Here is a 27,736-nt window from a genome sequence, read left to right as displayed (position 1 = left end):
TTTCAATCAATCAAAATGATTTGTCTTAATTCAAAGCATCAGAGAGAAATAAGAAGTCTCTTTGCTTAAATATCTTTGATCAGGCTAACCTGGGTTCTCTTGGATGCATTTATATGTTCTCCTACATGTGCCAACATATATGTAATATACCTGTTTGTTTCGTTCTACTCAACCGTACCTGACAACTTTATGAGATGAGAACATAGCTACAAACCCTGGACTCACAAACCAAACACGAATCCAGAAACCATAGTAACAGAGACGTGAACACCTTAGCAATCATAGTATTATTGCTTGGGACAAATTTATGACAACGTGTTTTTGTTAAAAGCGTGGAATAAATGATTATTTATTTTAGGACAAACGAGAAGACACCATGAAATGTAGAAGACAGAATCATCAGCTTAAGCGAAACAGTGGTAGAAGAAACAGAACAATTAATAGTTTATAAGATCATGGGGTGGGGTCGTCAAGTCTGCCATGAAGGTAAGAAACGGAGTCGTGTGGCTTCGTCCTCCCACTCAACTCTTTCTAACCACACTTTATCGTAGCACTCTATGCCAAATTTTTCAACGTTAAAGACGCTTTTAGAATTCAGAGGAAGCTTTCTCAGCTTCGGACAACCGCTGGGTGTGAAGAGACATCTCAGACGTTGAAAAGGCAGAGCATTCCAGTATATGCTCTTAAGCTCAGGCAACATGACCAAGCCAAGGTGTTCTAGTTTCTCGAAAGGGATAATATTATTATTCCCTAAAGCACTCTCAGCTTTCTCTTTGCTTATTATATCCTCTAGTTGCCCTAAATCTTTCACAAGAAGAACAGTAAGGTTTGGAGCGAACAGCAGCCACGTCAAATCCTTTAGACCTCCACAATCTGATATTCTTGCATAAGTGAGGTTTGAGAAGCATGGACTTGTTGTCAGGCTTTTGTTCAATGGTGTCTTCTCTATCTTTATCTCCTCCAACATTCCACAATCTTCTATGGAGATGTGACCGAGACCCTCCAAAGCTGGCAAAACTAATACTTTTTTTACTGACTCTTCTTCCCGACCTCCTTCAATACGAACTTGCTGGATGCATCTTCTCATTCTGGGGTCACACAACAATTTCTCCCCAACCAAAGTACTTAATGATACACTTACGGTTATATACTCTATATGTTTTAAGAGCTGCAGCTCCTTCATTAGGCTCATATCCAGCCACACTTTGGATCCTAGTAGTTTCAGTGTCCTCAGGCTTGACAATCCTGATATCCCTTCTAAACTCTCAAGGCACTCTGTCCTCTCCAAATCCAGATGTATTAGCATTTTCAACTGGTCTAAACCAAAAGGCAATTCTGATATCTTTGTCTGTGACAAGTTAAGATATCTCAAGGAAACCAAACTGTGCATATCCATTCGAGATCCTCCGAGGAGATTAATTGATAAATCCAAAACCAGTAGCTTTGCCATAGACTTAAAAGAATCCATCTGGGATCTTCTCCGGATTTATTTGTCGAAGGATAAGAGTTGTAAGTTCAGGACAGTCAGGGATCTCAGATATGGTTTCAATATCATTTCTCATCAACGAAATTCTTCTCACATCTTTCCAGTTCTCCACTTTGGGTATTTCACATAACCCTACACCGCTTGTACGATACATCTTTCTTTATATTTTCCTAGATCCGAAGCTATCCACATGGCCATCTCCCGCACCACATCATGCATTTTGACATATGATTCATACCGGTCATCTTCCAACAACAAACATGCACGGACAAGGTTCCCGAGTATCTCATAACCTTGGTTCATTGCCCTCTCTCTACCATCCTTCTCGTCAATGAACCCTCTCCTATCCAGTACTCTATCAATCCCTCTTTGTCAATAGTATCATCTTCAGGAAACAGAGAGCAATATAGAAAACATGACTTGGTCATCTCACCATCCAAACTATCGCAGCTATACTTCAATATCGGAAGAATCTTATCTTCCACGCCTAAAAATTCTGCCGCATATTTAGTCAAAACATAAATTGCTCGACCCCACTCTTGTACTGAGGTTTTGCTCGCCATAGTTTCACCGATAACATTAAGTGCCAACGGTAGGCCACGACATTTCTCTGCGACTTTCCTTGCGAGCTCGGGAATGTCTGGGTGCATCCCCAGTGTGTGTTCCCCGACTTTCTTTTTGAACAAATCCCACGCTTTGGCCTTTCCCAGACAACAGACTTCAATCGGGTCATCAACTCCCATGCGCCCACACACATCTCGAGAGCGGGTGGTAAACACTACTTTGCTTCCATTTACCATGCTCGGATACGGGACTCCAATCACATCTAAACTCGCTTTCTCCCATATATCATCCATAAACAACACAAACTTCTTCCTCCTGAGAATGTTGTGGATTTCGTGGGCTCTCTGCACGTCGGTTTTCTCGTCCCACTCTTTCCCCTCGAGCCCTAGCTTTTCACCGATGCTACTTTTGAATCTTATGGACTGTTGCATTTTTAGACACCACAACCCATATCACAACATCGAACCCACCACCTTGGTTAGAAAACCTATTGTTGATCTGCGCGAGAAGCGTGGTTTTGCCAACTCCACCCATACCATACAGACCCACAATCCAAACTTCATCTTCCATCAGACGGTTCCATACCATTTCCAACATTGTTTCCTGACCAACTATCGGCAGTTGAATAGGCAACTCTTCACCCTCAGCTATCGGAGTTGCCTCAGTCACCACAGCAAATTCTTCCCGAGAACTATGCCTTTCAACTTCCCCCAACATCAGGATAACCCTTTTCCCATAAACATGACTCTTTTTCAAATTTTTTGAGCAAATTCGACAGAGACACAACCTTTGAAGCTCAACGTCACTAGTATTAACAAGCTCATTATATTGGTTTTCCATTGTGAGGATACTATCAAGCCATACCTGGACTTGAGCAAGCCTTCGACGATGTCCAGTAAACTCTTCTCTGTCTACCCGCCCTTGAACATCATCTCTCTTCGCCTTGAGCACTCCCATGGCGTTCCGGAGAGTCGCTAGGTTCACGGGGAGGTTGTGGATATAACTTCCCTTGAGGCATAGATATTGGGAGACTTGATTCACCACTTGATCACAAGACACTGAAACAGAGAAACAGCCTCCCATTGCTGCAGGCCAGAGAGAAAGAAAGAGAGCGAGAGACAAAAGCTAAGCAATTATTAAAAGGGAAGGAAGGAGACGATAAGGTTTTTGAATAATGCTGCCTTCGAAAAAGCAAAGAGCATTATTGCAAAAGTCCAAAGGTGCTAGCCTACAATGTTGACCACTTTCTTGCATATTATGGAAACAACCCACTTTTTTTTTATCAAAGGAAACAACAACCCACTTATAAATGTCAGAACCAATGGAAGATTGATGATATAATACAATTTTTTTAAGAAAAAAAAACTAAATTAAGTAATGCGCAATTCTTTTAAATAATAATTTTTAATTTTTTGTCACAAAATAGCACTAAAAAAATAAAATGATCAAAATTACATATTTTTGTTTTGAAAATTTTAATATTTATTTTTTATTTATAAAATTTTGAACACATTTTTAAAATCCCATACCTTAATCTAAACCCTAAATCTTAGATTAATTAACCCAAAAATTATAAATACATATTTACCATTAAATAAAACTTCTTTTGCTCATTTTTATCTTTGCGATGCTATTTTCTGACAAAAATCTGGTTTAGCCTTTATCTTCATCTTTTTTTTTTAACAACTAATTCATACATTTTCTAGTGCGCACTATGTTTGACTAAAACTCTAGTGATTTATATCTAAGTTAGATATTTAATCAGAATATACATGTATAATCATATTATAAATATGAGAAATTGCCAAATATACCACTTTCATGATACCACTTTTCATTTCTACACTAATCAACTTTACCACTAAATTTTTAATTGATAAAGTACTTTTATACCCCTAACTAATTAAGCATAAAACTAATATCTTATTTCTCCTACATTTCACGAGTCCGATTCGAGTCCGTCGCCGCCCAATTTACTTCGCCATAGCTGTTTCTCATCAACTGCATCGCCATGCTCGTCTGGTGAAAATCTAGCGGTGAAGATCCAGCGAGCGGCTCCGGGAGCTCGAAACGCGTCAGAGCTCAAAACGAATCGGAGCTCGAAACGCTCACAATCCTCACTCGCTGTCAGGTATCGCCGCTGTGACCCCAACTCGAGTCGTGGTAGCCTGTCTAGAAGCTCTGGAGTCGTTGCCTCTGCTGAAATCCTCGCCGTGAGTCCACCATGGAAACTCCGGAACCGTCGTCAAGCTTGGATGTATCTCTCCTTTGCTCGATCCGCCTTACACTCAGCTCTGTCTTATTCGTCGTGCTCAGCTTAGTCATGTTCTGGGTCGATCTCGTGCTCCACCGTCGTCAGGAGTTGCAGTCTTCTCGTAACGGAGAAATCACGAAGCAATAATGGTGGATTTGAGATGTTTTGCACATCTGGTCCTCCTTCTTTTGAATATTTACGATCTGACCCCTTAACTATTAGATTTGCAGAAAGGTCCGCTCGAATCAAACCCTGAATATTTGGTATATTCTTATAAGTAATTTCATAAAAGTTTATAAATCATTTATAGGAATATATATAAACTATTAATAAAGGTTTATATGATTTCTAAATTTTTTATAGATTTTATAACTTCTTTTATATGCATTTATAAATGGTTTATAGACTCTTGCAAACAATTTTACATACCCTTATAATTTTTTTTTATAATCCTTTATAATGGTGTATAAACTTTATAAATTAGTTTTATAAACTCTTATGAATTATTTACATACCCTTACAAACTCTTATAAATTATTATACAAACACTTATAAATTGTTTTATAAGGTTTTCTAAATGGTTATAGACTATACAACTCTTATATCACCCCTTATAAATTGAATATAAGCTTTTATAACATTTTTATAAACCCTTATTAATAGTATACATACCCCTTATAAATTACTTATAACTTTCATAACTCTCTTATAAACATTTATAAATAGTTTATAGATTTTATAGCTTGTTTTATATGCCTTTATAAATGGTTTATAGACTTTTACAAATAATTTTATTATAAATTGTTTTATAATCCTTTATAAGATGCGGCGGTTCGGAGCCGTTTGGAGTCTAATCGAGGAGATGAGGAAGGAGAATCCTCACCTAATCGAGCCGAAGCTCTTCGTTGTTCTCGCGAGGAGATTTGAGGGTTCGAAATGGTGAAGAAAGCTGTCGAGCTGCTCGACGAAATGCCTGAACCGGACGAGTATGTGTTCGCATGTTTGCTCGATGCCTTGTGTAAGAACGGTTGCATTAAGGATGCTGCAAAGATTTTCGAGGATATGAGGTTACAGTTTTTTCCAACGGATCGTAGGTATTTTTCTTCATTGTTGTATGGTTGGTGTAGAGAAGGGAAGATGATGGAAGCTAAGCATGTTTTGGTTCAGATGAATGAAGCTGGGTTTGAGCCTGATATTGTTGATTACACTAACTTATAAACATTTATAAACGGTTTATAGACTTTATAAACTTCTTTATAAGCATTTATAAATGGTTTATATACCCTTACAAATAATTTATAAACAATTATAAATGATTTACAAACTTTATAAACTGTTTTTCATAAACATTACAAAAAGATGTATTAAATCTTATTGATTATTTATATTCTTGTAAACCCTTATAAATTATGTTTCAAACTCTTATAAATTGTTTCATAAGCCTTTCAAAATGGTTATAGATTCTTATGAATGATTTAGAGATTTTCTAATTGATTCGTAAACCTATGTAGACCTTATAACTGTTTTATTAACTTTACCGTTTTCATAAACATTTATAAATTGCTTATAGACTTTACAATTTTTATAAGTTTTTATAAATTATTTACAAAATTATCTAGAACCTAATCACACAATATTCACCCTTTAGCTGCAACATAAACTAGAAGATACAAATTATACAGAGATACTGACTCAGCAAAATAAACAAAAATCAGAGGACATGTTGGATTATATCCTTTGAAGGAGATTTATTTCGGCCACAGAGACGCCATCAAGCTCCTGTGTGGAATAGAGACTTCTCAAAGACTCAAATAACACATACAAGCACCTGCAAAAGCAACAAACTTGTAACTCACTTGCAGTTCTTAAAAAAACTCATCAAATCATAGGAAACAACTGACATATGAAACAAAAATGCAAGAAAGAGCAACAGAAACTGAGTTATTTAACACACTGTTTTCTGTAGCTGAGGTGGAACCTTCACTTTCGTTGTAGCATACATTTTAACACTGCTAAAGGGAAGAAACTCTGCAGTCTAAAAAGAAACAAAAAAACATTAGAGTGATTGGTTAATAAGACTTAAGAAAAAAGTAAGAACCAATGATGAATATGGTGATTACCATTGTAGATCGAAGAAAATGTGTGTTGGCAGGGTTGTGGCTCTTATTTAAGCTTGAACACACACTTCTTCCATGAGTGTCGGGAACTGAACATGTCAATTACATTACTAAATAACTTAGATTTACAAAGGGTTATAAATTTTCAAAAACTCAATGTTCACTATCAATACTCTTTCTCTTAGATCCGACTATTAACAGATAACACTTTCTCTTAGATCAAGACAACAAAATCCGAGAGAAATACTTACAAGTTGTGATTCTTGCTGAGGATTCAACATTTTGAGGTTTTGAGTTTCGATCTCGTCTGCTTCGTGAAAGAGGATACACTCGATCTCGTTTCTGTCGTTCGATCTCGTCGCGGTAGTCGCTCGATCTCGTTTGCTTCTGAGATAGGATACACTCGATCTAGTTCCACTCGCTCGATCTTGTCGCCATCATCGCCGTCATCGATCGATCTCGTCGCCGTCGTCGATCTCATTTCAGTGCTGTCGCCGTCGAAGATTTCTCTTGAGAGACAAAGAGATGAAATTAAGTTAGGATTATAAGAGGGTTATTTTTGTAATTTGCTCATTAATGAAAAGTGTATTTGTGAAAATATCTTTAGAGTGATGGTAAAACTGAAAAGTGGTACCAAACAAAGTGTAGTTTTGAAATTTTCCCTACAAATATTGATTAGTGGGAAAATACTATTTTTGGCAATTTCCCAAAATATAATTAGTATCAAATAATTATTTCCACTTAATAGTACATAGAGGTAAGAAACGGTGTCTTGTGGCTTTGTCCCTCCATTCAACTCTTTTTAACCACTCTCTATCATAGCATATTATGACAAATTTTTCAACGTTAAAAACGCTTTTAGAATTCAGAGGAATCTTTCTCAGCTTCCCACAACCTCTGCCTATGAAAAGACGTCTCAGACGTTGAAAAGGCAGAGCATTCCAAAATATGCTCTTAAGCTCAGGCAATTCCTCCAAAACAAGCTCTTCTAGTTTCTGGAAAGGAACAATATCTAAAACACTCGCAGCTTTCTCTTTGCTTATTATATCCTCTAGTTGCACTGAACCAAGCACATGAAGAACAGTAAGATTTGGAGCGAACAGCAGCCACGTCAAATCCTTTAGACCATCACAAGATACAATTCTTGCAACAGTGAGGTTTGAGAAGCATGGACTAGTTGTCAGGCTTTTGTTCCATGGTGTCTTCTCTATCTTTATCTCCTCCAACATTCCACATCCCCCTATGAAAATATCAGAGAGACCATCCAAAGCTGGAAGAAATAATACTTTTACTGCCTCTTCTTCCCCACGCTCCTCAATACGAACTTGTTGGATGCATGTTCCCATTCTGGGGTCATACAACAATTCCTCCCCAACCAAAATACTTGGCGAGATACTTACGCTCATATACTCTATATGTTTCAAGAGCCGCAGCTCCTTCATCAGGCTCATATCTAGCCACACTTTGGAACGTAGTAGCTTCAGTGTCCTCAAGCTTGACAATCCTGATATCCCATCTACACTCTCAAGCCTCCTCGTCCCCTCCAAATTCAGATGTGTTAGCATTTTCAACATGTGTATACCACAAGGTAATCCCTCTATCAATGTCCCTGACAAGTTAAGATATCTCAAAGAAACCAAATTGCACATATCCATTCGAAATCCTCCGAGAGCATTCTCTGATAAATCCAAAACCAGTAGCTTTGGCATAGACCGAAAGAATCCATCTGAGATCTCTATGAGTTTGTTTTTCCGAAGGAGGAGAGTTGCAAGTTGAGGACACTCATGGCTCTTAGATATGGTTTTAATACCATTTTCCATCAACGAGATTCTTCTCACATCTTTCCAGTTCTTCACTTTGGGTACTCCACGTATCCCGACACCAGTTTGTACGATACATCTTTCTTTATGCTTTCCTAGATCCGAAGCTATCCACAAGGCCATCTTCCGCACCACATCATGCATTTTCACGAATGATTCGTACCGGTCATCTTCCAACAACAAACATGCACGGACAAGGTTCCCGAGTATCTCATAACCTTGGTTCATTGCCCTCTCTCTACCTTCCTTCTCATCAACGAACCCCTCACCCATCCAGTACTCTATCAACGTCTCTTTACCAATAAGGTGATCTTCAGGAAACAGAGAGCAATACAGAAAACATGACCTGGTCATCTCACCATCCAAACTATCGTAGCTATACTTCAAGATCGGAAGAATCTCATCTTCCACGCCTGAAAACTTTGTGGCAGATGAAGTCAACACATCAACTGCTAGACGCCACTCTTGTACTGATCTTTTGCTCGCCATTGTTTCACCGATGACATTAAGTGCCAACGGTAGGCCTCTGCATTTCTCCGCGACTTTCATTGCGAGCTCAGGTATCCCTGGGTGCCTTTCCAGTGTGTGTTCCCCGACTTTCTTTTTGAACAAAATCCAGGCTTTGTCCGTGTCCAGACAACGGACTTTGATCGGGTCGTCAACCCCCATGCGTCCACACACATCTCGAGAACGGGTGGTAAATGCTACTTTGCTTCCGGTTTCTCTGCTAGGATATGGGACTCCGATCTTACTTAAACTCACTTTCTCCCATATATCATCAAGAAACAACCCAAACTTCTTCCCCCTGAGAACGTTGTGGATCTCACAGGCTCTCTCCACGTCGCTTTTCTCGTCCCACTCCTTCCCCACAAGGCCTAGCTTCTCACCGATGCTCCCTTGAATCTTATGGACTGTTGCTTTTTTAGACACCACAACCCATATCACAACATCAAACCCACCACCTCTTTTAGAAAGCTTATTGTTGATCTGCGTGAGAAGGGTGGTTTTGCCAACTCCACCCATACCATACAGACCCACGATCCCGACTTCATCCTCCATCAGACGGTTCCACACCGTTTCCAGCATTGTTTCCTGGCCAACTATCGTCGGTTGGATAGGCAACTCTTCACCCTCAGCTATAGGAGTTGTGTCAGTCACTACATCAAATTCTCCTTGAGAGATAAGACTCTCTACCTCCCTCAACATCAGGATAACCTTTTTCCCATAACGACAGCTAAGTTTCATATTTTTAGAGCAAAAACCACATAGACACAACCTTCTAAGCTCGAGCTCACTAGTATTAAGGAGATCATTATGTTGGTTTTCTATGGTAAGGACACTCGTAAGCCACACCTTGACTTGAGAAAGCTTTTGACGATGCCCTGTGAACTCTTCTCTGTTTACCCTTCCTTGAACATCATCTCTCTTCGCCTTTAGCATTCCCATGGCTTTCTCCAGTGACGCTAGATTCTCGGCGAGGTTATGAACGTAACTCTCCTTGAGGCATAGCCGTTGGGAGACTTGAGTCACCACTTGATCACATGACAATGAGATAGAGAAACAGCCTCCCATTGCTGCACAGAGGAGAGGAGATTCACAGAACAAAACAAGAAGTTAAGCAGCAAATATTAGAAAGGAAGAAAAGATATGAATAAGATCGATCTTTGCATGAGCGCATGAGACCCTTATTTATCCACCATTAGAAACCAAAGTATCCAAGTCTCCTCCTTCTGAAATGATCCTTATTTTTATTGCATGTTTCTGGAAGCAACCCCATATATTATACCCACGCAACTTGTTTCCTATTGTTCCACGTTTCACATAAATGACATAATATACCCACGCAACTTCACAGATAAGAAATCCCAAAAATGCACTAAACGTGGATAGCTCAACGTGAAACTCACGAAAGACCTGCCCAAATGCACTCGAAGTCAGTGATCTATCTGCCTAGCAATCAGATCCATGGAAGTATCCTATCCATTTTAACTTTAGACATACAAACCAAACCCAAACCAAGAAAGCAAATCAACGGGACAAGAAAACATCACAGTTCATCAGGTAAACTGCGTTTTCAAACTCTTCTTGTTTCCTTTTTAAATCTCTTTTTGGCGGGACATTCTATTGCTTTTCGTTTAAGATACCAACACAACAGTCCTGGTAACAGATACGAACAAAGAAGACTTGAATAAGATAAATGCTTATGAATGAAGCGGAACAAGAGACCAACACATGAATCGAGATTAGGCACGTATTGACATTAAAAGAGCTAAAAGTGAACACATTGGGCATAAAGAGTGAAACTTTACTTAAAAACAGAGAGATTAAAACAAGTAGGAATCAACAGCAACACAACATTTCCATTAAAAAGGGAACAACAAAGTTAGTACTAATCCCAAAGGCCACTCGCTCGAACCAACAAACAAATCAAACTTCAAAAAAAAATTCAAACTTTAAAACAAAAGGCCTCTCTCTCTCACTTGGCGACCATCCTGGCAATGAAATCCTCATACCGGATCTTCCCATCGGATCCCACATCCACCTCCTTGATCCACTCATCGAACTCGTTAGCCTCCAGCTTCTCCCCGATGCTCGTGAGGATATGCCTCAGATCCGCCACGGCGACGAAGCCCGTGCCTTCCTTGTCGAGCACCTTGAAGGCGTCGCGGAGCTGGCGATCGAAAGGCTCCGTCTTCAGGTGCTTCGCCATCAGATCCAGGAACCGGTCGAAATCGAACGGGGCGGTCAGGTTCTCGGAGGCGGTTATGGATTTCAGCTGGGCTTGGGTCGGGTTTCCCCCGAGCGATCGCATGAGGATCCCGAGCTCGGTCGGCGCGATTTTTCCGTCGCCGTTGGTGTCGAAGAGCGTGAATGCTTCCTTCATCGACGAGACCTGGCCGTCGCTCAGACCGTCCTTGCCCATTTTTTTATCGGTTTTCCGGGTTTTCGGGTTAGATTCCGGGTCTGGATTTTCTCTCTCTAGAGTCTAGACGCTTTGATTTTTTCTGTAGAGCGAAATTGAGATCGGAGTTGTTATGTGGTGGCGTTTTCCCAGCTTTTTAGACGAAAGTAAGTATCGATACAACGGCATATCAAAGATTTAAGGCCCGTTTAGTTTATGTAAGCCTGGCCCAATTTTATTTGTTATCTCTCTCAAATCATCTAATGTAAATGTTGAACTCGAATTGAAGATTAGATGGGGCAAGTGTAGATAGATCCTTGTAACGTGTTCTCTAAACTGTTGTTAGTCGCTATTTTTTTACCTCTTTATTCGCGGCAATTTCTCCTAACATAAGTGGGAATGTATTCAACTATAAGATATTAAAATGATAAATTTACTATTGTTCAAATGTAAGTTTTAATAAATATTTTGAAATTTAGTGTTATTAAACTTGACTCTTCATGAAGTATTTCTAAATCAAGTTATACAAAAATTTAAGTCACAGATTCTAGAATGATTCAAATGTTTTATAGTGTTTAATTTGAGTGAAATTTTATAGTTTTCTAATTCTTAAATTCACCTAAAACTTACTAAAAATCAAATTAGTGCAGATCACTTCAAATTTTATATTTCTTCCGTTTCGAAGTATTTGTCATTTTATAATAGAATTTTCGTTTTAAAATAAGTGTCGTTAGTGTTTTTCCAAGTTTCCCTTGATTCGTTTAAATGTTATCGGATGATGGAAAATAAATGTTACAATGCATTGGAAAATCAATTGCTTAAATATTTAATTCCACCATACAACACATGATTAAGTTTGACAAAGTGGGGGTAAAAAGGAATAAACATGACCTAATATTTCTTTAAACCACAGCCTGTAGAGTCGTTTTCAAAGTGACATAGGAATCATAAAAAGCTTATATTTGTCCCACACATTTGTATCTATGGGGCACAAAGACAATAGGTTAAACGCATTGGTCACCATCAATGGATCTATGGGGCACAAAGACAATAGATTAAATGCATTGGTCACCATCAATGTATATAGCATATGATAGCATCATGTGATTTAAAAGGCACCTTCCTCCCACTTGAATTATACTCACATGTTTGAGTTCTCTATGCTTTATCTTTCTTTAGTGTACTTTGAAATGTGATTCACTTGTTATGCATTATCTTTGACAATCTCCATTATCACTTGATGGAAAAAAGTATCCAGCACTACTTATCAACGATCAATGAGACATTATCTATTGATATTTAACTGATAACGTATTATCTAAAGTACTTTAAAGTATCATTAAACTGCACAATTGCTTAAGGGTATCACAAACAATATACTAGAAGGGAAAACATGCCAATTTCGTTAAACTAACAAATAGATTTTGCTTTTAGTTAGGTAATCTTACAATAGCAAGTCAACAGTATGGTTAGCATAATAGCATTAGTGTTGGAGAATATTATACCAGCCAAATGAAATATTCGAAACTTAGTTATTTAACAAACGAACAAAAAAACAGTAGATAACTCGGTTTGGACTAAACATAGACTAATTAGTTTAAATATCGTTATAATCCAATTCTAAAGCTTACACACATCCTCGCCTGGAATAGTGTGAACAACACAACCCTATCTTTAGAAAGGAGGGATAACAAAACACAATCATCTTTTCAAAAAATATATATCACCCCCACATATTACACAATTTCTACATCTCACCCTTATAAAGAATTTTAAGGATAATACTTCTTTATTTGTCTCATTTAGCTATCCATAGATGCATCCTCTATGTTCACTTTGAGATTTTATTGTTATCTGTTTTTCAATTAAGGATGAGTAAACAGTTAAATTTGGACGTACTTTATTAATTCAGTAGTATTGGGGCTAAATCGGAAATAACTAAAATACATGGGCCATATCCAAATCTCCACCCAATAAAAAGACGAAACGAGACTTTCCTTGTCGTCAAAGTCTTCTATAAAAAGTAACATCATTAGGCTTAAACACAAACAACACGAAGATCCCAAGAAAGAGAGCAAGAAGACAAAGAAGAAGAAGAAATGAAGTTGGTTTGGTCTCCGGAGACTGCATCTAAGGCTTACTTAGACACCGTTAAATCGGTACGTTCTATGTCTTATGTATCATTCTTGAGTTCTTGATTCGCTCTTTTAACAAACTCTTTCGTTTCTGCTTTGGTTTTCTTATCTTCAGTGCGAGAATCTTGAAACACCTGACGCGGCGGAGCTAATATCAGCGATGGCGGCTGGATGGAACGCGAAGCTAATCGTCGAGACCTGGTCATACGGAGACGCAATAGCCTCAAGTATCGGCTTAAACGTCGCGAGCCAACACGCGAACGCGAAACACATGTGTATCGTACAAAACGCAAGATCGGAATCAGCTTATCTCCAAGCCATCCAAGAATCTTCATCTCCCTTGAACTTACCGGAGACGATCATCGCCGAAGAGCCCGAGAACGCGATGAAGGAGATACAAGGGATCGACTTCTTGGTCGTGGACTGGCGTAACAAGGAGTTTGCAGCGGGTACGTTGAGGAACGCTGCGTTTGGAAGCAGAGGAGCGGTTGTGGTTTGTAGAAACGGGTATTCGAGAAGCTCTTCGGGTTTTAGCTGGAGAAAGGCTTTAAGAGAGAGGGAAGTTGTTAGAACGGTGACTCTTCCGGTCACCGGAGGTATTGAGATTGCTCATGTGGCGGCTAGGAACTCGGGGAAGAGTGAGAAGAGTAAGAGGAGATGGATCACACATATTGATCAGAGATCAGGAGAAGAACATGTATTTAGTATCTAGAAAGTAAACATTAAGACAAAGTTGTGAGAAGTGTGTTATTTGGATTCTTGTATATCACTTTGTACATAAAGACTCCATAGATGCTATTGTATCATATATTTGTCTTAGATCTCAGCAACAACCAATAATATATAAAAATTGTTACATTGGTTGAACAATTGAGCAAGACCATAAAATCTTTGTTTGTATCTCTCATCAGTTCATTCTCTCTTGTCAAGAAACTACGAAAATCTTGATTGGAAAAACGAAACAAAAGCGAGCTGGAAACGATAATATATGTTATGAAATGTTTAAGAAATCACTAAAGAAATCAACATTTTACTCAGCCATTAAGTTTATAAAATTTGGTTCCAACATCTTCTTTAGTACATTTACATAAAACAAGCTAAATTAGTTAGAGACAAATGGTTGATTACTCCTTTTTTGTTTGGAGAAAACAAATGGTTGATTACTTTCAATTTTCATGTCTTTTATTGGCCCACTTCTTGTCTGAAAGAAAGAACCATGATGCTTAAAAGGTGAAAGGGCATTTGTTTGGTTTCTACTTTCTTTTTTTTTTTTTTGAACCTTGGCTTAAGTTTCTACTTTCTTTCACAATGGTCTTCTTGTGTTAGAGATAAGGTATCGTGTGATAAGGTAAACCAAAGGCAGAAAGATCAGAAACAATATAAGGAGAGTGGATAGAAAATTCCACTAGTGCGTTGTCATGTGAACGAGGTTGAATCTTGTCAAAAAGTGATCCATTGGGTGAAAGAGCATTTATTAAGAAAACTGACCATCGAAGATATGCATTGACTCATGTACAAGAAAAAAGATCATTAAAATAATCCATACATTGGGCTCAAGAATAGTTCTTGGGGATTGCTTGTGCCCATCAAAGTAGAATATAACTCGGTTTTTTTTGCTGGACCTGAACGCCTAAGCCCAAACTTAACTAATCAAATATTGGAGCTTGGAATGATTGATTAATTTAATCTAAACCCAACTAGGTTTAGAAAATTTTAAAAGCTTTATTTGGATAGTTATCTGATGTTTATTGGAGCCTGGAATGATTAAAAATCCTATTGCTTAAATCAATATATTAGTCATTTGAGGGAAAACAAAAAAAAACAAAAAGAAAAGAGGTCGACAACGGATGTTGGTCAATTAACTTGGAAACTCAATCAAACGTTAGCTTCAGAAGACCCGGTCCAAATCGAAAGTTCAATTTACCGATTCAAACCGTCGGTTCGGGTCAACACGGTCTAGACTTTATCTTCACCAGCCACCGCGGTTTTCGAAACAGGAAGAAGTAATTTTAATTTTAGTTAAACAAATAAAAAAAAAAGTAGCTTTCTCTTCTTCATCGGTCTTCGTCTCGTCATTTGTCGTTTCGCGATCTTCAATCTCTCTCTCTATTGTCTCTGGTCGAGACCTTTTTGTTCGATTCGTCGATCGGAGATTTTGACCGGAGTCAGAAGTTTGTAGATCGCAGCCATGTCGTACTCCGATTCAGATTCTTCGTCTCAGGCCGCCGACTACAAGAATTTCCGGCAGATTACACGCGAACGTGAGTTCTCTCTCTCTCTCTATATATATATATCGGTTTTTTTATTTTTATTTTTATTGAATCTGTATTGACTCTGGTTGATTGGGATTGACTTGTGGATTTAATATCTGGAAGATTCACGTGATCTATTTCTGGTTCCGGCTTCTATGGAGTATCCAAATTAGTTGTATCGTTTTCATTTTGATTTTGATTCTGGTTTCTACGCTCATCAGAACTAACGATACAGTTTAGATTTTTATTTTTGCCGGTTTTATTATTGGTTTGCCCGAAGAGAAAAACGTGAGTTCAAATGTTAAAAGAGTTTAGATTTAAGACGAGGTTTATGAATCGCTATTATTGCTGGTGGTGGATCTACGAGTTGTAGGCAGCAAATTGTGTATCTATTTTGAATTGAACCGCGTGGTTGTTTTGTTTGACGAAGCTTCAAATGCTGATACACTTTAACCAAATCATATGCTTATATTCTGACTCTTCAAAGAGGAAACTTTCATAAGTCTGTGTGATGATGACATTTTTGTTTCCTGGTGAGACTTTATCTTATCTGTTGTATTTCTGTTATTTTCCAGGACTCTTGTATGAGATGCTTAGATCTGCCAAGACAGGGAGCTCAAAATCCACCTGGAAGGTATGTTTACGTGTACTTCACCGTGGGTTGTCCAGATCATGTTATTGGCTCTGAGTTTCTCTTTTTTTTTTTTTCTTCTTGTTGAATTTTAGGTACTAATCATGGACAAACTTACTGTCAAGATAATGTCATACGCCTGCAAAATGGCTGATATCACGCAAGAAGGAGTTTCATGTGAGAATGAGTTATTGTTGTAAGAATACTAGTCCGCTATGATGCGTTATTTGGAAATAAATTAATTTGGGTGTGATGTATCATTTCTCTCTAGTGGTTGAAGACATTTTTAGACGAAGACAGCCTCTACCTTCAATGGATGCCATTTACTTCATCCAGCCAACTAAAGAGAAGTAATTTATCTTTCATGTTCCTTAACTGCGTTCTAAGATGTACTCTTTCACTATTTCATCTTATATTTAATTTTTTTCATGGTGTTTTCATCAGCGTCATCATGTTCCTGTCAGACATGTCTGGAAAATCACCATTGTACAAGAAGTAAGGAAATGATTCCCTTTTAGTTATAGATCTATTCTGAAGACACTTTCTTTAAAACACTGATTTTTTTTTCCTCTGCATCTGTGAAGGGCATTTGTTTTCTTCAGTTCACCGGTTTCCAAGGAGCTGGTTGGTCACATAAAAAAAGATTCCAGTGTATTACCTCGGATTGGAGCATTGAGAGAGGTGAATATTGCAGAAAAATCACACTTTCTAGTGTATACTGATTGTTTATATTCGATTCAATTACTTTAGTTTATGTGTTAAATAACTATGAAAGTATCCATATAGATAACTTATTATTTGATTTTCATTTTTGCAGATGAACTTGGAGTTTTTTGCCATCGATAGCCAGGTATGATCATTCCAAATCTCTCGTCTTCATGCAGTTATCCGCGTTTATATCATATGGTCTGAAATGCTGTGCAGCCTGTGCCATCATGTTGTTGTTGTATGTTTTATCATAATGTGAAAGAGTCCCGCAGATGACATTAACAACAATTAATACAGGGTTTCATCACGGATCATGAGAGAGCTCTAGAGGATCTTTTCGGTGACGAGGAAACTTCTCGAAAAGGCGATGCGTGCTTAAATGTGATGGCTTCTCGAATTGCCACCGTCTTTGCTTCACTACGGGTACCAATCATCATCCTCACGATTAGTGACTAGTATCAGGGTATGACTCTTCTGAACCATTTTGGATTTTACAGGAATTTCCAACAGTACGATACCGGGCTGCAAAGTCACTTGACGCATCGACAATGACAACTATGCGCGATTTAATTCCCACGAAGCTAGCAGCTGGAATCTGGAATTGTCTAGCAAAACACAAACAGTCGATTGAAAATTTCCCACAGACTGAAACGTGTGAGCTGCTTATCCTCGACAGATCAATAGACCAGGTTTAGAACCGTTTTTCGCTTTGGATGGCTCTTTCATTTGTTATTTTATTAATCAAGATTGCATTCATCTACTTGTGGTATTCATGCTTCCTCCTCTACATCATGTGTTATATGATTAGCAGCATTTGCTTGTTTTGAATGTCTAGATTGCCCCTATTATACATGAGTGGACTTATGATGCTATGTGCCATGATCTACTGAACATGGACGGAAACAAATATGTACACGTGGTAAGGTCAACTCTTTGCTTGATAAGTTATTGCGATTTTTTGGTGGCTCTCTTCCTGGATACTCCATGTGATGTTCTTTTAGCTTTCAGATTCCAAGCAAGTCAGGTGGACAACCAGAGAAGAAAGATGTGCTCTTGGAGGAACACGATCCTATTTGGCTAGAGCTTCGACATGCACACATAGCAGATGTGAGTGTTATACCTAGGTACATTTCTCTTTGATACTAGAAATCCTTTTGACCTGCGTGTTCCATCAGGCTAGTGAAAGATTGCATGACAAGATGACCAATTTCTTATCGAAAAACAAAGCCGCTCAGCTTCAGCATGGTAAGAGGTGGGTATTACATCTTCTTTTGCATTAAACGTACTCATAGAGCGTATATTACACTTTCCCTGAACTGATGGAACCAGATTTTACTGTATGTCTTCTTGTTTTTCAGTTTGTTCATACTCTGACATAACTCAGCGTTTATCTGCGTAGAATACTTTATTTGATTGGAGAAGTACTTTCTTTGTTCTTTTTTTTCTAATAACTTTCTTCGTCTCTTGTTTTTAGAGATGGAGGTGAGCTTTCCACGAGGGATTTGCAGAAGATGGTTCAAGCATTGCCACAATACAGTGAACAAATTGACAAGCTGTCTCTCCATGTGGAGGTAGTTACTTAGCTATGAGCAAAGCCCCCTTGTCTTTTCTTGTTGCATCCACCTCCACTTTAAATGTTGTATGCCTCTAGTTTGTATCTCTAACTTTTAGAGCGTTCATATCTGAAGAGCTATCTGCAGATATGTCCAAATTTGTAGCTTCTCTGGCTTTTCATTTTTTCTCTTTTTGTGCGTCTAATTCATGTAACTTTTGTTATCGTTGCAGATTGCTAGAAAAATCAACGACCTTATCAGAGAGCAGGGACTGCGGGAGCTTGGACAACTTGAACAAGACCTTGTCTTTGGTGATGCTGGGATGAAGGATGTGATTAAATATTTGAGTACTCAAGAGGTTTTGCATCTAGTTAATAGTGGTTCTTTTACTGATTTCATGAGAATATTCAGCTGTTGACCTATGTGTAATCCTGTACAGGAGGCAAGTCGTGAAGGTAAGTTACGCCTGCTGATGATCCTCGCAACAATTTACCCTGAAAAGTTCGAAGGTGAAAAAGGTCAAAATCTAATGAAGGTAACTTGGGGATTAGTGTTTCTTGTATCTTTGTTTGGTTTCTATCAACCCCATCTAAGGCTTTATTGCTTTTGTTTCTAGCTGGCAAAACTCTCATGTGATGACATGAGCGCTGTGAATAATATGAGATTGCTTGGTTCAGCCGTTGATGCTAAAAAGAATACTCCGGGAGGTTTCACTTTGAAGTTTGATCTTCACAAGGTAACATCTTCTCTCTGAATGTTCCATTAATGCTTGTGAATCTTCCTAACGTTATTTGTTAATGGCTGCAGAAGAAGCGAGCTGTCAGGAAAGAGCGCCAAGAGGAAGCAGCATGGCAGCTATCTCGTTTTTACCCCATGGTTGAGGTGGTGCATTTTGTCAACCCGCCCTTGATCTTCGCATGGAGCATTAGTTGAGATTTTTTAGCATCATAAAAATTTCATGTGTTGGAATTGTGCAGGAACTCATCGAGAAGCTTAGCAAAGGAGAATTGCCAAAAGAGGATTTCCCATGCATGAACGACCCAAGCCCGAGCTTCCACGGATCAACTTCGCTTTCTTCATCAGCAAGTAGTAATCAAGGTCAAGCTGCTGCTCAGTCCATGAGATCAAGACGCACACCAACATGGGCTAAACCTCGAGGTTCAGATGATGGATACTCAAGGTAAACTGATTTTTAAGAACCCAAGGATAGATTCAATAAATTGAAACTTAGAAATAAGTTTAGTCTTTCTCGAACTTCTTAGCTTCTTCTTTTCAGGAGTTAGTGTTAGCAAAAAGTAAATGAAACTTAGAACGCAGTTAAACCAGAGTGTTTCAGAAAGCGAAAAGTAACCTTTTCATCTTAAATTATTTTTTCTTCTTGCAGTGATTCGGTGTTGAGACATGCGTCTAGTGATTTCAGAAAGATGGGACAGCGAATATTTGTGTTTATTGTTGGTGGAGCGACAAGATCAGAGGTAAGAAGAGACTAAAGAAAAAAACAATCTTACTGTTGGGAATTATAATCAAACCATAGAATCAGGATGCATGATGATGTCTTCTTACTGAGCAATTTGTTTGTTTTTTTCCAGTTAAAAGTATGCCACAAACTAACCACGAAACTCAAAAGAGAAGTTATCCTCGGGTCTACAAGCCTCGATGATCCTCCGCAGTTCATAACGGTTAGCCACACACAATACTTCGCATTCAGAGATTTAGTTCTATAAATCACCCTCTCAATTAAAAGTAATTTCTCTTCTTGTGTTCCACAGAAACTGAAGCTTCTGTCTGCAAATGAGCTATCTATAGACGATCTCCAAATATAAGAATTCAGATCTCAGTTCAAATCATTGTCCTTGCTCTTTGATATCTCCCATTCTAATTTGTAACCAAGTTGAAGGCATGTAAAAGGGATAAAAAAAACAATCAGATTTTGAGATCATGACTGTAAGTTTACCCTTATTGTTTGTCGTCTTGAGATGTAAAAGCAACTCATAACGTTGACTTCTATATCTTTGGCTATTGTCTTGTTAAATTTGATTGTGTAAATTACCCTAATATTGTTTGTTTTGCTATCTCATAGTCTACATTTTCTGATCATTTTAAAAGAATGCCCCAAGACATCAAGATCGTCTCACTCTACAGCAAGAAGACGTTTTAAGATTACTTAAACACTAGTATTTAGCTTTCGGATCAATGGAGTCTCTGGTGAGCTATTCTTCAGCTTTCCTCTTCTTTTCTATTACTGACACTTTGACATAGAGATATGAACTATCTTCTTCTCGAAAACTGGCCTCTCTTTCCATCCCCCTATTTTTTTTTTTTTTTTGTCGGCTGCCCATCTTTATTAGATCAAGTGGTGGTTAGACGAGCCGGTTCTCCGAGGATCTCCTCCGTCTGACCGAGTCTGATCTATGTGGGTAAAGGTATAGCCTCTATTTCTTGCTTCCTTAGCTAAAGCGTCTGCACGTTCATTCCGATCCCGTGGAATATGAGAAACTCTCACATCCTCAAAACCCTCCTGGAGACTCCGAAACAAGTCGGTCTCTCTCACAAAAGCCGGCCAATCCTCCGGGTTTGTGACCATATCTACTAGGTCCGTACAATCTGTCTCGAACCTCATCGTGGTTATCCTCATGTGCCTAATACATGAAGCTGCCCATAGTAGACCTTCCATCTCAGCATGCAAAGCTGAGAGGGTCCTACTACATGCTCGCAATCCAAAGAATTCAGAGCCCATGTGATCCTTAAAACTTCACCCTAAGCCACTGACGCTGCCATTAGCGATCCATGAAGCATCGATTTGGCATGTCGGGATTCGGGGTGTCCAAGGGGGCGCTGTTTCCATCTCCATAGTGAGGGAGTCATCGAGTTCCTCCTCTACTTCCTCCTTTTCGTTAGCTTTCCTCCAACACTCAGCCTCCAGTGAGGCGTGTTGAAGAGTATCCATCGGGGATACGACTTTCCCATTAAAGAGCTTGTCGTTCCTCGCCTTCCAAATGTACCAACAGATCCATGGGAAGGTATCGAATTGTGGACTCATGGGAGCCACTTCTTTTCTCCTCCAAAACAGAAAGTTCATGTTTTGGTAGATAGATGTACTCGGGAAGTAACCCGGAATGGACGGATAGTCCGATAAAGCCCAAACCTGAAGGGCCGGAGGGCATTCAAAAAGAAGATGATTAATCGACTCCACTGGGGCAGCACATCTAGGACAACTCCTATCGGTACCCAGGTGTCTATAAGTAAGTCTCTCCGCCGTTGCCACGCAACCCGAGATAGCCTGCCATAGAAAATGCTTCATCTTGGTCGGAGCCTTAATCTTCCATGCCTGTCGTTGTAGGCATGTGAAGCTCGGTTCCTCAACTCCTGTATGTGTGAGGCTCCGTTTGGTCGATCGTAGTAGATCATAACCGGTTTTGACTGAATATACTCCTGATTTTGTGTGGTTCCAAACATATCCATCCGGAGCCAAGGACCTAGAAGGTTTGAGCCCAAGTATCAAGGGGATATCATCTGGATGAAAGAAATCTCGTAAAAGTTGTATATCCCACTCCTTGGTATCATCCTTAATAAAAGACTGAACAAGAAGTTGGGGAAGCCGGTAAACAATATGGTCGGCTGGTCGAGGTGGTCGTGCCAATGAATCTGGAATCCAATGCTCAGTCCAAACTCTCGTCTCTCTACCCGAGCCAATAGTTTTCCGTAGACCCGAGAGAAGTAGCGGTCTAGCTGCCATGATACTACGCCACCCATAAGATGGTGAATATATTTTCCGGTCTTCTAAGGGGGAGGTATTGTTATAATACCTTCCTTTTAAGACACGCGCTAATAAAGAATCCGGGTAATGAATTAATCTCCATAATTGTTTTGCAAGAAGCGCTATGTTGAAGTCATGGAGATCTCGAAAACCTAGTCCCCCTAAATCTTTGGGGGTACAGATCTCGTCCCACGAAATCCAATGCAAACCTCTGCTGTTTTGCGATGAGCTCCACCAGAAATTTGAAGTCGTACTCCTTAGTTTATCAATAATGCCTTGTGGGAGCAAAAAGCTTGACATAACATAAGTCGGAACTGCTTGAGCCACCGATTTAATCTGAACTTCTTTTCCTCCTTTGGAAAGGAGTCTCGATGACCAATTGTTGACTCGACCATTGAAACGGTCTTGTACGAAGGAGAACACTTTCATCTTCGAACCACATATTTGTTCCGGTAATCCAAGGTACATCCCCATGCCTCCTTCCGAAGAGAATCCTAGTACTTCTTTTATATCTTTCTTCCGGGAAGATTCCACTTTGTTTCCAAAAAACATCGAGGATTTTGATGCATTAAGTCTTTGTCCTGAGGCTTTACCATATATGTCTAATATGTCCATAATCTCTTTGCATTGGCTTAACTCTGCCTTGCAAAAGAAAAGGCTATCGTCGGCAAAAAGAAGATGAGAGATCCTTGGGCTTGCCCTAGCGACTCGGAGTCCCACAATCTTCTTCTCCATCTCTGCTCCGTTAAGGAGCGAAATCAGCGACTCCGTACATAGTATAAACAGGAAGGGGGAAAGAGGGTCTCCTTGTCTCAAGCCCCTCCTTGGGAAGATTCGCCCTCTCGGTTGCCCGTTGACTAAGACTTGATACGAGACCGACGTGACACAACACATAATGAGGTCAACTAGTCTTTCATCAAAGCCCATCTTCAGCAATAGAGCAGCTATGAAGCTCCATTCCACTCTATCATATGCTTTGCTCATGTCTGTTTTAATAGCCATGAAATCTTCTCGGCATCTCTGGTTTGTTCTCAAGGCATGAAAGCTTTCTTGTGCTATCAGGATGTTGTCAGTAATCAATCGTTTGGCTACAAAGGCCGATTGTGTCTCTGAGATCAAGCGTGGAATCACTCTCTTCAATCTCTTGCATAGTAGCTTAGATATAATCTTATAGCTGACGTTGCAAAGACTAATGGGTCGAAACTCAGTCATATCTCGAGGTTTCTTCTTTTTCGGAATGAGACAGATATTCGTTTGGTTCAAGGCAGGGTCGAAGCTGCCTGTCGCAAAGAAATCTTGTACAAGTTTGATAATATCCTGGCGCATCTCTCGCCAGAATCTCTGGAACAATTTACTAGTCATGCCGTCCGGTCCCGGTGCTTTATCTGGGTTAATATCGAAAAGAGCTTTCTTAATCTCTTGTTCCGACGGATTCTCTAAGAGAAGCCTATTGTCGGCCAGGGATACCTTCTCGGAAACAAAGCGTAGGGAATTATCTAGCTCTGTTGGGGAAGAAGTAGAGAAAAGATCCCGAAAGTATTGAACAGCCACGTTCTCCACTTCGGTTTCCTTCTCGACTAACTTTCCATGCTTGTCTTTTATGCTGATGATCCGATTCTGAGCTCTCCTTTGTTTTGTAATGCCATGGTGGAATTTTGTGTTTCTGTCCCCATATTTGTGCCACTGGTTCCTGCTCTTCTGTTCCCAGTAAGAGTTTTCTTCTTTAAAAGCCAAGATTAATTGTCTTCTTAACTCCTCCAACTCATCAGTTGTGGAGTTTTCATCATCTTGAGCAAGATCTATCTTTATTTTTAATTCTTCAATCAAAACTGCGGAGTTTGTCGGATTATTCTTTTTCCAAGAACTGATTTTATTACGGCATGAGGTAACCTTTTGATGAAAATTCCGGATTGGAATCTCATCAAACTGGCCCCACCCCGAGATCACTGCTTCTTTAAACCCTGGTTTCCCAATCCATCTCTTGTCAAATCTGAAATTTTTCCTTGTTCTTCGGGAGATAGACTGGATGCGTGCCAAGACCGGCCGGTGGTCGGAGCCCCATAGTCGTAGGAATTCTACAACTGAATGAGCAAATAAGGCATGCCATTCTTCATTTGCCACTGCTCGATCCAGTTTACATTTAACTTTTCCGGTACTTCTTCTTCCCACCCATGAGAAAGAATTACCTTTATATGGAAAGTCGAGCATTCCACAATTCTCTAACATGATACGGAAAGGGAGGAAAGAGCTCTCTAAACGACGTCTTCCTCCCCTCTTTTCATGATTACCCGTGATCTCATTAAAATCTCCAATCATAAACCACGCCCCATTTCGGTTGGTACTCATGCGTGATAATCGTTCCCAAACTAAGTCACGATGTCTAACCACAGGGTCACCATACACAAAGGTCATAAAAATCTCATGTCCTTCAAGTCTAGTTTCAATATCAATCATATGTTTGTCGGAGTACAAGATAGTAACTGCCGGATCATCCATATAGAAAAGTGCTAGCCCTCCGCTTCGACCAACTGGATCAACAGTATAAACACGGTCATATCCAAAAGAAACTTGCACATCTTGTAAGAAGGAACGATTGTTCTTGGTTTCCGATAAAAATAGGAACTTAGGCACAAAACAATGATATAATTCATGAAGATGCTAGGTCGGCACCCGCACCTTGACAATTCCATGCGATCGTATTCATTTTACAAAATTTATTAATTTCTAGAGAAGGTATATTGGACACATTAACACAAGTCAAAAACCTATGTAATGAGCCAAACCACAAGTCTGACTATGTGGTCGTTCACTGGTTGGACGTCTTCGGAGGAAGCCGTAGTCTTCAAAAAAAGAACCGTGGTCTTGAGGTGTTGACTTTGAAGTATTTTTTTTCCTCTTATGCTGTTTGGCTAAGGGCAGTAATCACTTTTATGAACAAACAGAGCACCACTCTAACACCAATCAACGGGGAGATGATGCTAATGCCAACGAGCAGTGTTTATTGAGTAGAGCCGGAGGGGAAACGCCAGTGGGAGAGGATCAAACCCTATTCATCTTGCAAGAGCTTCCAGAGTCAGAAGAGATAGCACATATCACAGTGGTGGAAGAACTAGGGTCTCTCTGCTACGGAGGTCCGATGAACGTGAAGTTGCAGAGCACTCGCCGCCGTTTCTTAAATCTTGAAAAAGCTCGCCGGATCTGTATTGGGACAGTGGAGAGAACGCAGATGGGGGCAGAGGTTTTCTCTGGAAAGGTTTGCAGAGATATGGCCACCGGTTATGGAGAAAAAAGGCGAAGATTTATGTGACCAAACTTCACAGATCTCTGCCAAACTCGTCAACTACTAAGAGCGAGAGATGATGGGAGAGAATCAGTGAAGCAGGGGCTATCCAGATCTGTTGTTTTCAGGCAGCAAAGAGCCGGCACGGAGGAGCCGTACACTCGGTCCGTACTGTCGCCGTTTACATCGCGGAGAAGCGGTCCTCCTGGTAAAGGTCTTTTTGATTCGTTATTTAGTATTTTCATCCCCCTATTTGTTATACCTCAAAGCACAAACCGATACGTCAGATTCAATCACAAGCACGCCGCTGTACGCATATTCTCCAATCTACTCTACTTTCACTTCTAGTCATGATGATGTACGTCATGTCGCATACACCCAACATATCCACTCGGGTCACGACCATAGATCTCATAATCAACATGACAACATATCAAAAACTAAGCAAGTAAGCAACCAAAGAGTGTATAAATCCTATGGAAAACTATACATTTAAGAAGAAGGTCGTAACTCAACCTTGTTATTCATTAATCTCGTAGTTTCTAGTTCGTAACTTCAATCATAACTTTCGTTAAATTAGATTTCTAATGTAAGTAGTTTTAGTTGAACTAGTTCATATTTCATAACAATAACAATAATTCTTATTCTTTTTTTTTTTTTTTTTTTTTTTTTTTTTTTTTTATAATAACAATAATTCTTATTCTTCATATCTCTTTCATTAATCTGCATGTTTCAGATACTCAACTCAAAATCATGACATCTTTCGCTGCCATTACCTTCCATACAAACAAAAATATTTTATAATTGCTTGAGGCGTCACCTTGCGTGGAATTAGATTACCGAACAATATTATCAAGGCTGCGTTATCGATTATACCACCAGTTTTAAATTTAGTTTGGATTTCAATATTAAATCCTTCGGTAACAGAAGATTTTTAAAGAAATACTTTGCTTGGATTCATATATTTGATTATTTATTATTTGCTAATATAATTAATCACTAGACTATTATATTATACAACCATCACATGGTTAAACAAGTAATAATAAATTGTGCAAATTGCTAAGGAGATAAACGTGCAAGTCCTTTTTACGAATCAAAATTCATGATGTGTGCTGATTAAGTGGTTAAATGATACATGAAAGATGTATTGATCTATATAGTCTTGGGTTCATCATTTCCTTACAACAAAATAAACCTAGATCAAATTATTCATTCACATGCTCGATCGTGCTTATCTAGGGTTACTCATATTAACCTATTCAATATTTCAATGCATGATTAGAGGTATACCTTCTCTTTTATCATTATGCTTTTTGATGCATTTATATATTCATTTCGTAATATCATGAGGAATTATAACCGCTCTTTCCCAATAATATATTTTAATCCTTCGTTAATGGTCGTACTCGTATCATGAGTGAACTATGAAGGATCGTTCCGAATATTGCAGTATTCATTTTGGCTAAAATTCACTGCAGCAATATTACAAATATCACAAACAAAGAAAAAGATAACATTTACATGAAAATGAATGTAGGTATTTTGATGTTTGAAATAGTTTAACATGCTAACTCAGGGGAATAGTCTAACTAGGTGGTTCTTCTCTGAACTTGTAAATGAACAAAGGTCTATTATTAAGGTAAATTGGTTGTTATAGACAGATAGTTCTCGAACCAATTTATAATTAATATCGAGATACTGTAAAATAGAAGCAATCATTTGGGTAGTGTTTTAGCATAGGTGCTTGCCGTAAGATTATTAATATTTATTATTGCACCATGTTTGTGGGCAAAACACTGATTTTCTCTGTAAGAGCATTTTATCCCACAAACTCCATTTGGGTTTTTTTTGTCTGACTAAAAGAAAAATTAAAAAGAGAACTAATCGCGGACCGTCACATGTCGATGAAGCTTGCAAACAGTGTAAAAAACCTTTAACAAACGTTTCTTTCCGGCGATTTGTGTAACCCGTTTCTTCTTTTTTGTAGGGTTCACAGCCTATTTTTTCAGTAAAAATCCTCCTAAAAAACTTGGATAATGGTGCCCTAAAGAATCAAAGATTGTTTGCTTTAAAATTAAACATCAAAATGATGTGTTTAGCATCTGAAATGTGGTGGTTAGTGGCGGAGGTAGAGGAAGCTTTTAGGAGGATCAATTTACTAATTAACATAAATTTTAAGGGTCAATAAGCTTATTTTTGCAATATTTTTCCAGTTTTATTCTTTAGTTAAGCAAAAAATATTTTGAATACGATTAAGACAGAGAACAAATATAC

The 27,736-nt window shown here is 38.9% G+C and overlaps 4 protein-coding genes and 1 pseudogene across 4 annotated transcripts; 2 read left to right on the top strand and 3 right to left on the bottom strand.

The window, feature by feature from the left end:
- Nucleotides 1-266: 266 nt before the first annotated feature.
- On the bottom strand, nt 267-3,230 carry LOC108863383 (disease resistance protein RFL1-like; annotated as a pseudogene).
- A 3,768-nt stretch (nt 3,231-6,998) lies between these two features.
- LOC108860031 (disease resistance protein RFL1) lies at nt 6,999-9,924 on the bottom strand. Its single transcript, XM_018633933.2, has one exon. It carries the CDS (start codon nt 9,811-9,813, stop codon nt 7,153-7,155), a length of 2,661 nt encoding a protein of 886 aa, XP_018489435.1. The 5' UTR covers nt 9,814-9,924; the 3' UTR covers nt 6,999-7,152.
- A 601-nt stretch (nt 9,925-10,525) lies between these two features.
- Nucleotides 10,526-11,286, bottom strand: LOC108857438 (probable calcium-binding protein CML13). The gene has a single exon (XM_018631426.2). The coding sequence runs from the start codon at nt 11,162-11,164 to the stop codon at nt 10,718-10,720; it is 447 nt and encodes a 148-aa protein (XP_018486928.1). The 5' UTR covers nt 11,165-11,286; the 3' UTR covers nt 10,526-10,717.
- Nucleotides 11,287-13,140: 1,854 nt separating this feature from the next.
- On the top strand, nt 13,141-14,148 carry LOC108859535 (uncharacterized). The gene is made up of 2 exons (XM_018633440.2): nt 13,141-13,302; nt 13,394-14,148. The coding sequence occupies exons 1-2, from the start codon at nt 13,243-13,245 to the stop codon at nt 13,988-13,990; spliced, it is 657 nt and encodes a 218-aa protein (XP_018488942.1). The 5' UTR covers nt 13,141-13,242; the 3' UTR covers nt 13,991-14,148.
- Nucleotides 14,149-15,275: 1,127 nt separating this feature from the next.
- Nucleotides 15,276-20,494, top strand: LOC108863587 (SNARE-interacting protein KEULE). Its single transcript, XM_018638060.2, has 21 exons — nt 15,276-15,539; nt 16,106-16,164; nt 16,257-16,338; nt 16,433-16,511; nt 16,606-16,656; nt 16,746-16,842; nt 16,979-17,011; nt 17,167-17,292; nt 17,367-17,558; nt 17,705-17,788; nt 17,878-17,976; nt 18,045-18,121; nt 18,344-18,440; nt 18,655-18,780; nt 18,862-18,957; nt 19,039-19,158; nt 19,230-19,304; nt 19,400-19,602; nt 19,807-19,897; nt 20,012-20,101; nt 20,192-20,494. The coding sequence occupies exons 1-21, from the start codon at nt 15,467-15,469 to the stop codon at nt 20,243-20,245; spliced, it is 2,004 nt and encodes a 667-aa protein (XP_018493562.1). The 5' UTR covers nt 15,276-15,466; the 3' UTR covers nt 20,246-20,494.
- Nucleotides 20,495-27,736: the final 7,242 nt, after the last annotated feature.

This window comes from Raphanus sativus, chromosome 5 (assembly GCF_000801105.2).
Source record: "Raphanus sativus cultivar WK10039 chromosome 5, ASM80110v3, whole genome shotgun sequence".
Lineage (NCBI taxonomy): Eukaryota > Viridiplantae > Streptophyta > Magnoliopsida > Brassicales > Brassicaceae > Raphanus > Raphanus sativus.
Note: the sequence above shows the minus strand (reverse complement) of the source record. Positions and strands in the feature narration are given on the sequence as shown.

Excerpts from the sequence above, each read along its gene's own strand:
- LOC108860031 (XM_018633933.2), bottom strand. The coding sequence starts at position 9,813 with ATGGGAGGCTGTTTCTCTATCTCATTGTCATGTGATCAAGTGGTGACT.
- LOC108857438 (XM_018631426.2), bottom strand. The coding sequence starts at position 11,164 with ATGGGCAAGGACGGTCTGAGCGACGGCCAGGTCTCGTCGATGAAGGAA.
- LOC108859535 (XM_018633440.2), top strand. The coding sequence starts at position 13,243 with ATGAAGTTGGTTTGGTCTCCGGAGACTGCATCTAAGGCTTACTTAGAC. Across the intron at positions 13,303-13,393 it reads ACTTAGACACCGTTAAATCG|TGCGAGAATCTTGAAACACC; the intron begins GTACGTTCTATG and ends TCTTATCTTCAG.
- LOC108863587 (XM_018638060.2), top strand. The coding sequence starts at position 15,467 with ATGTCGTACTCCGATTCAGATTCTTCGTCTCAGGCCGCCGACTACAAG. Across the intron at positions 17,559-17,704 it reads TCGACAGATCAATAGACCAG|ATTGCCCCTATTATACATGA; the intron begins GTTTAGAACCGT and ends TTGAATGTCTAG. Across the intron at positions 18,441-18,654 it reads AGCTGTCTCTCCATGTGGAG|ATTGCTAGAAAAATCAACGA; the intron begins GTAGTTACTTAG and ends TTATCGTTGCAG.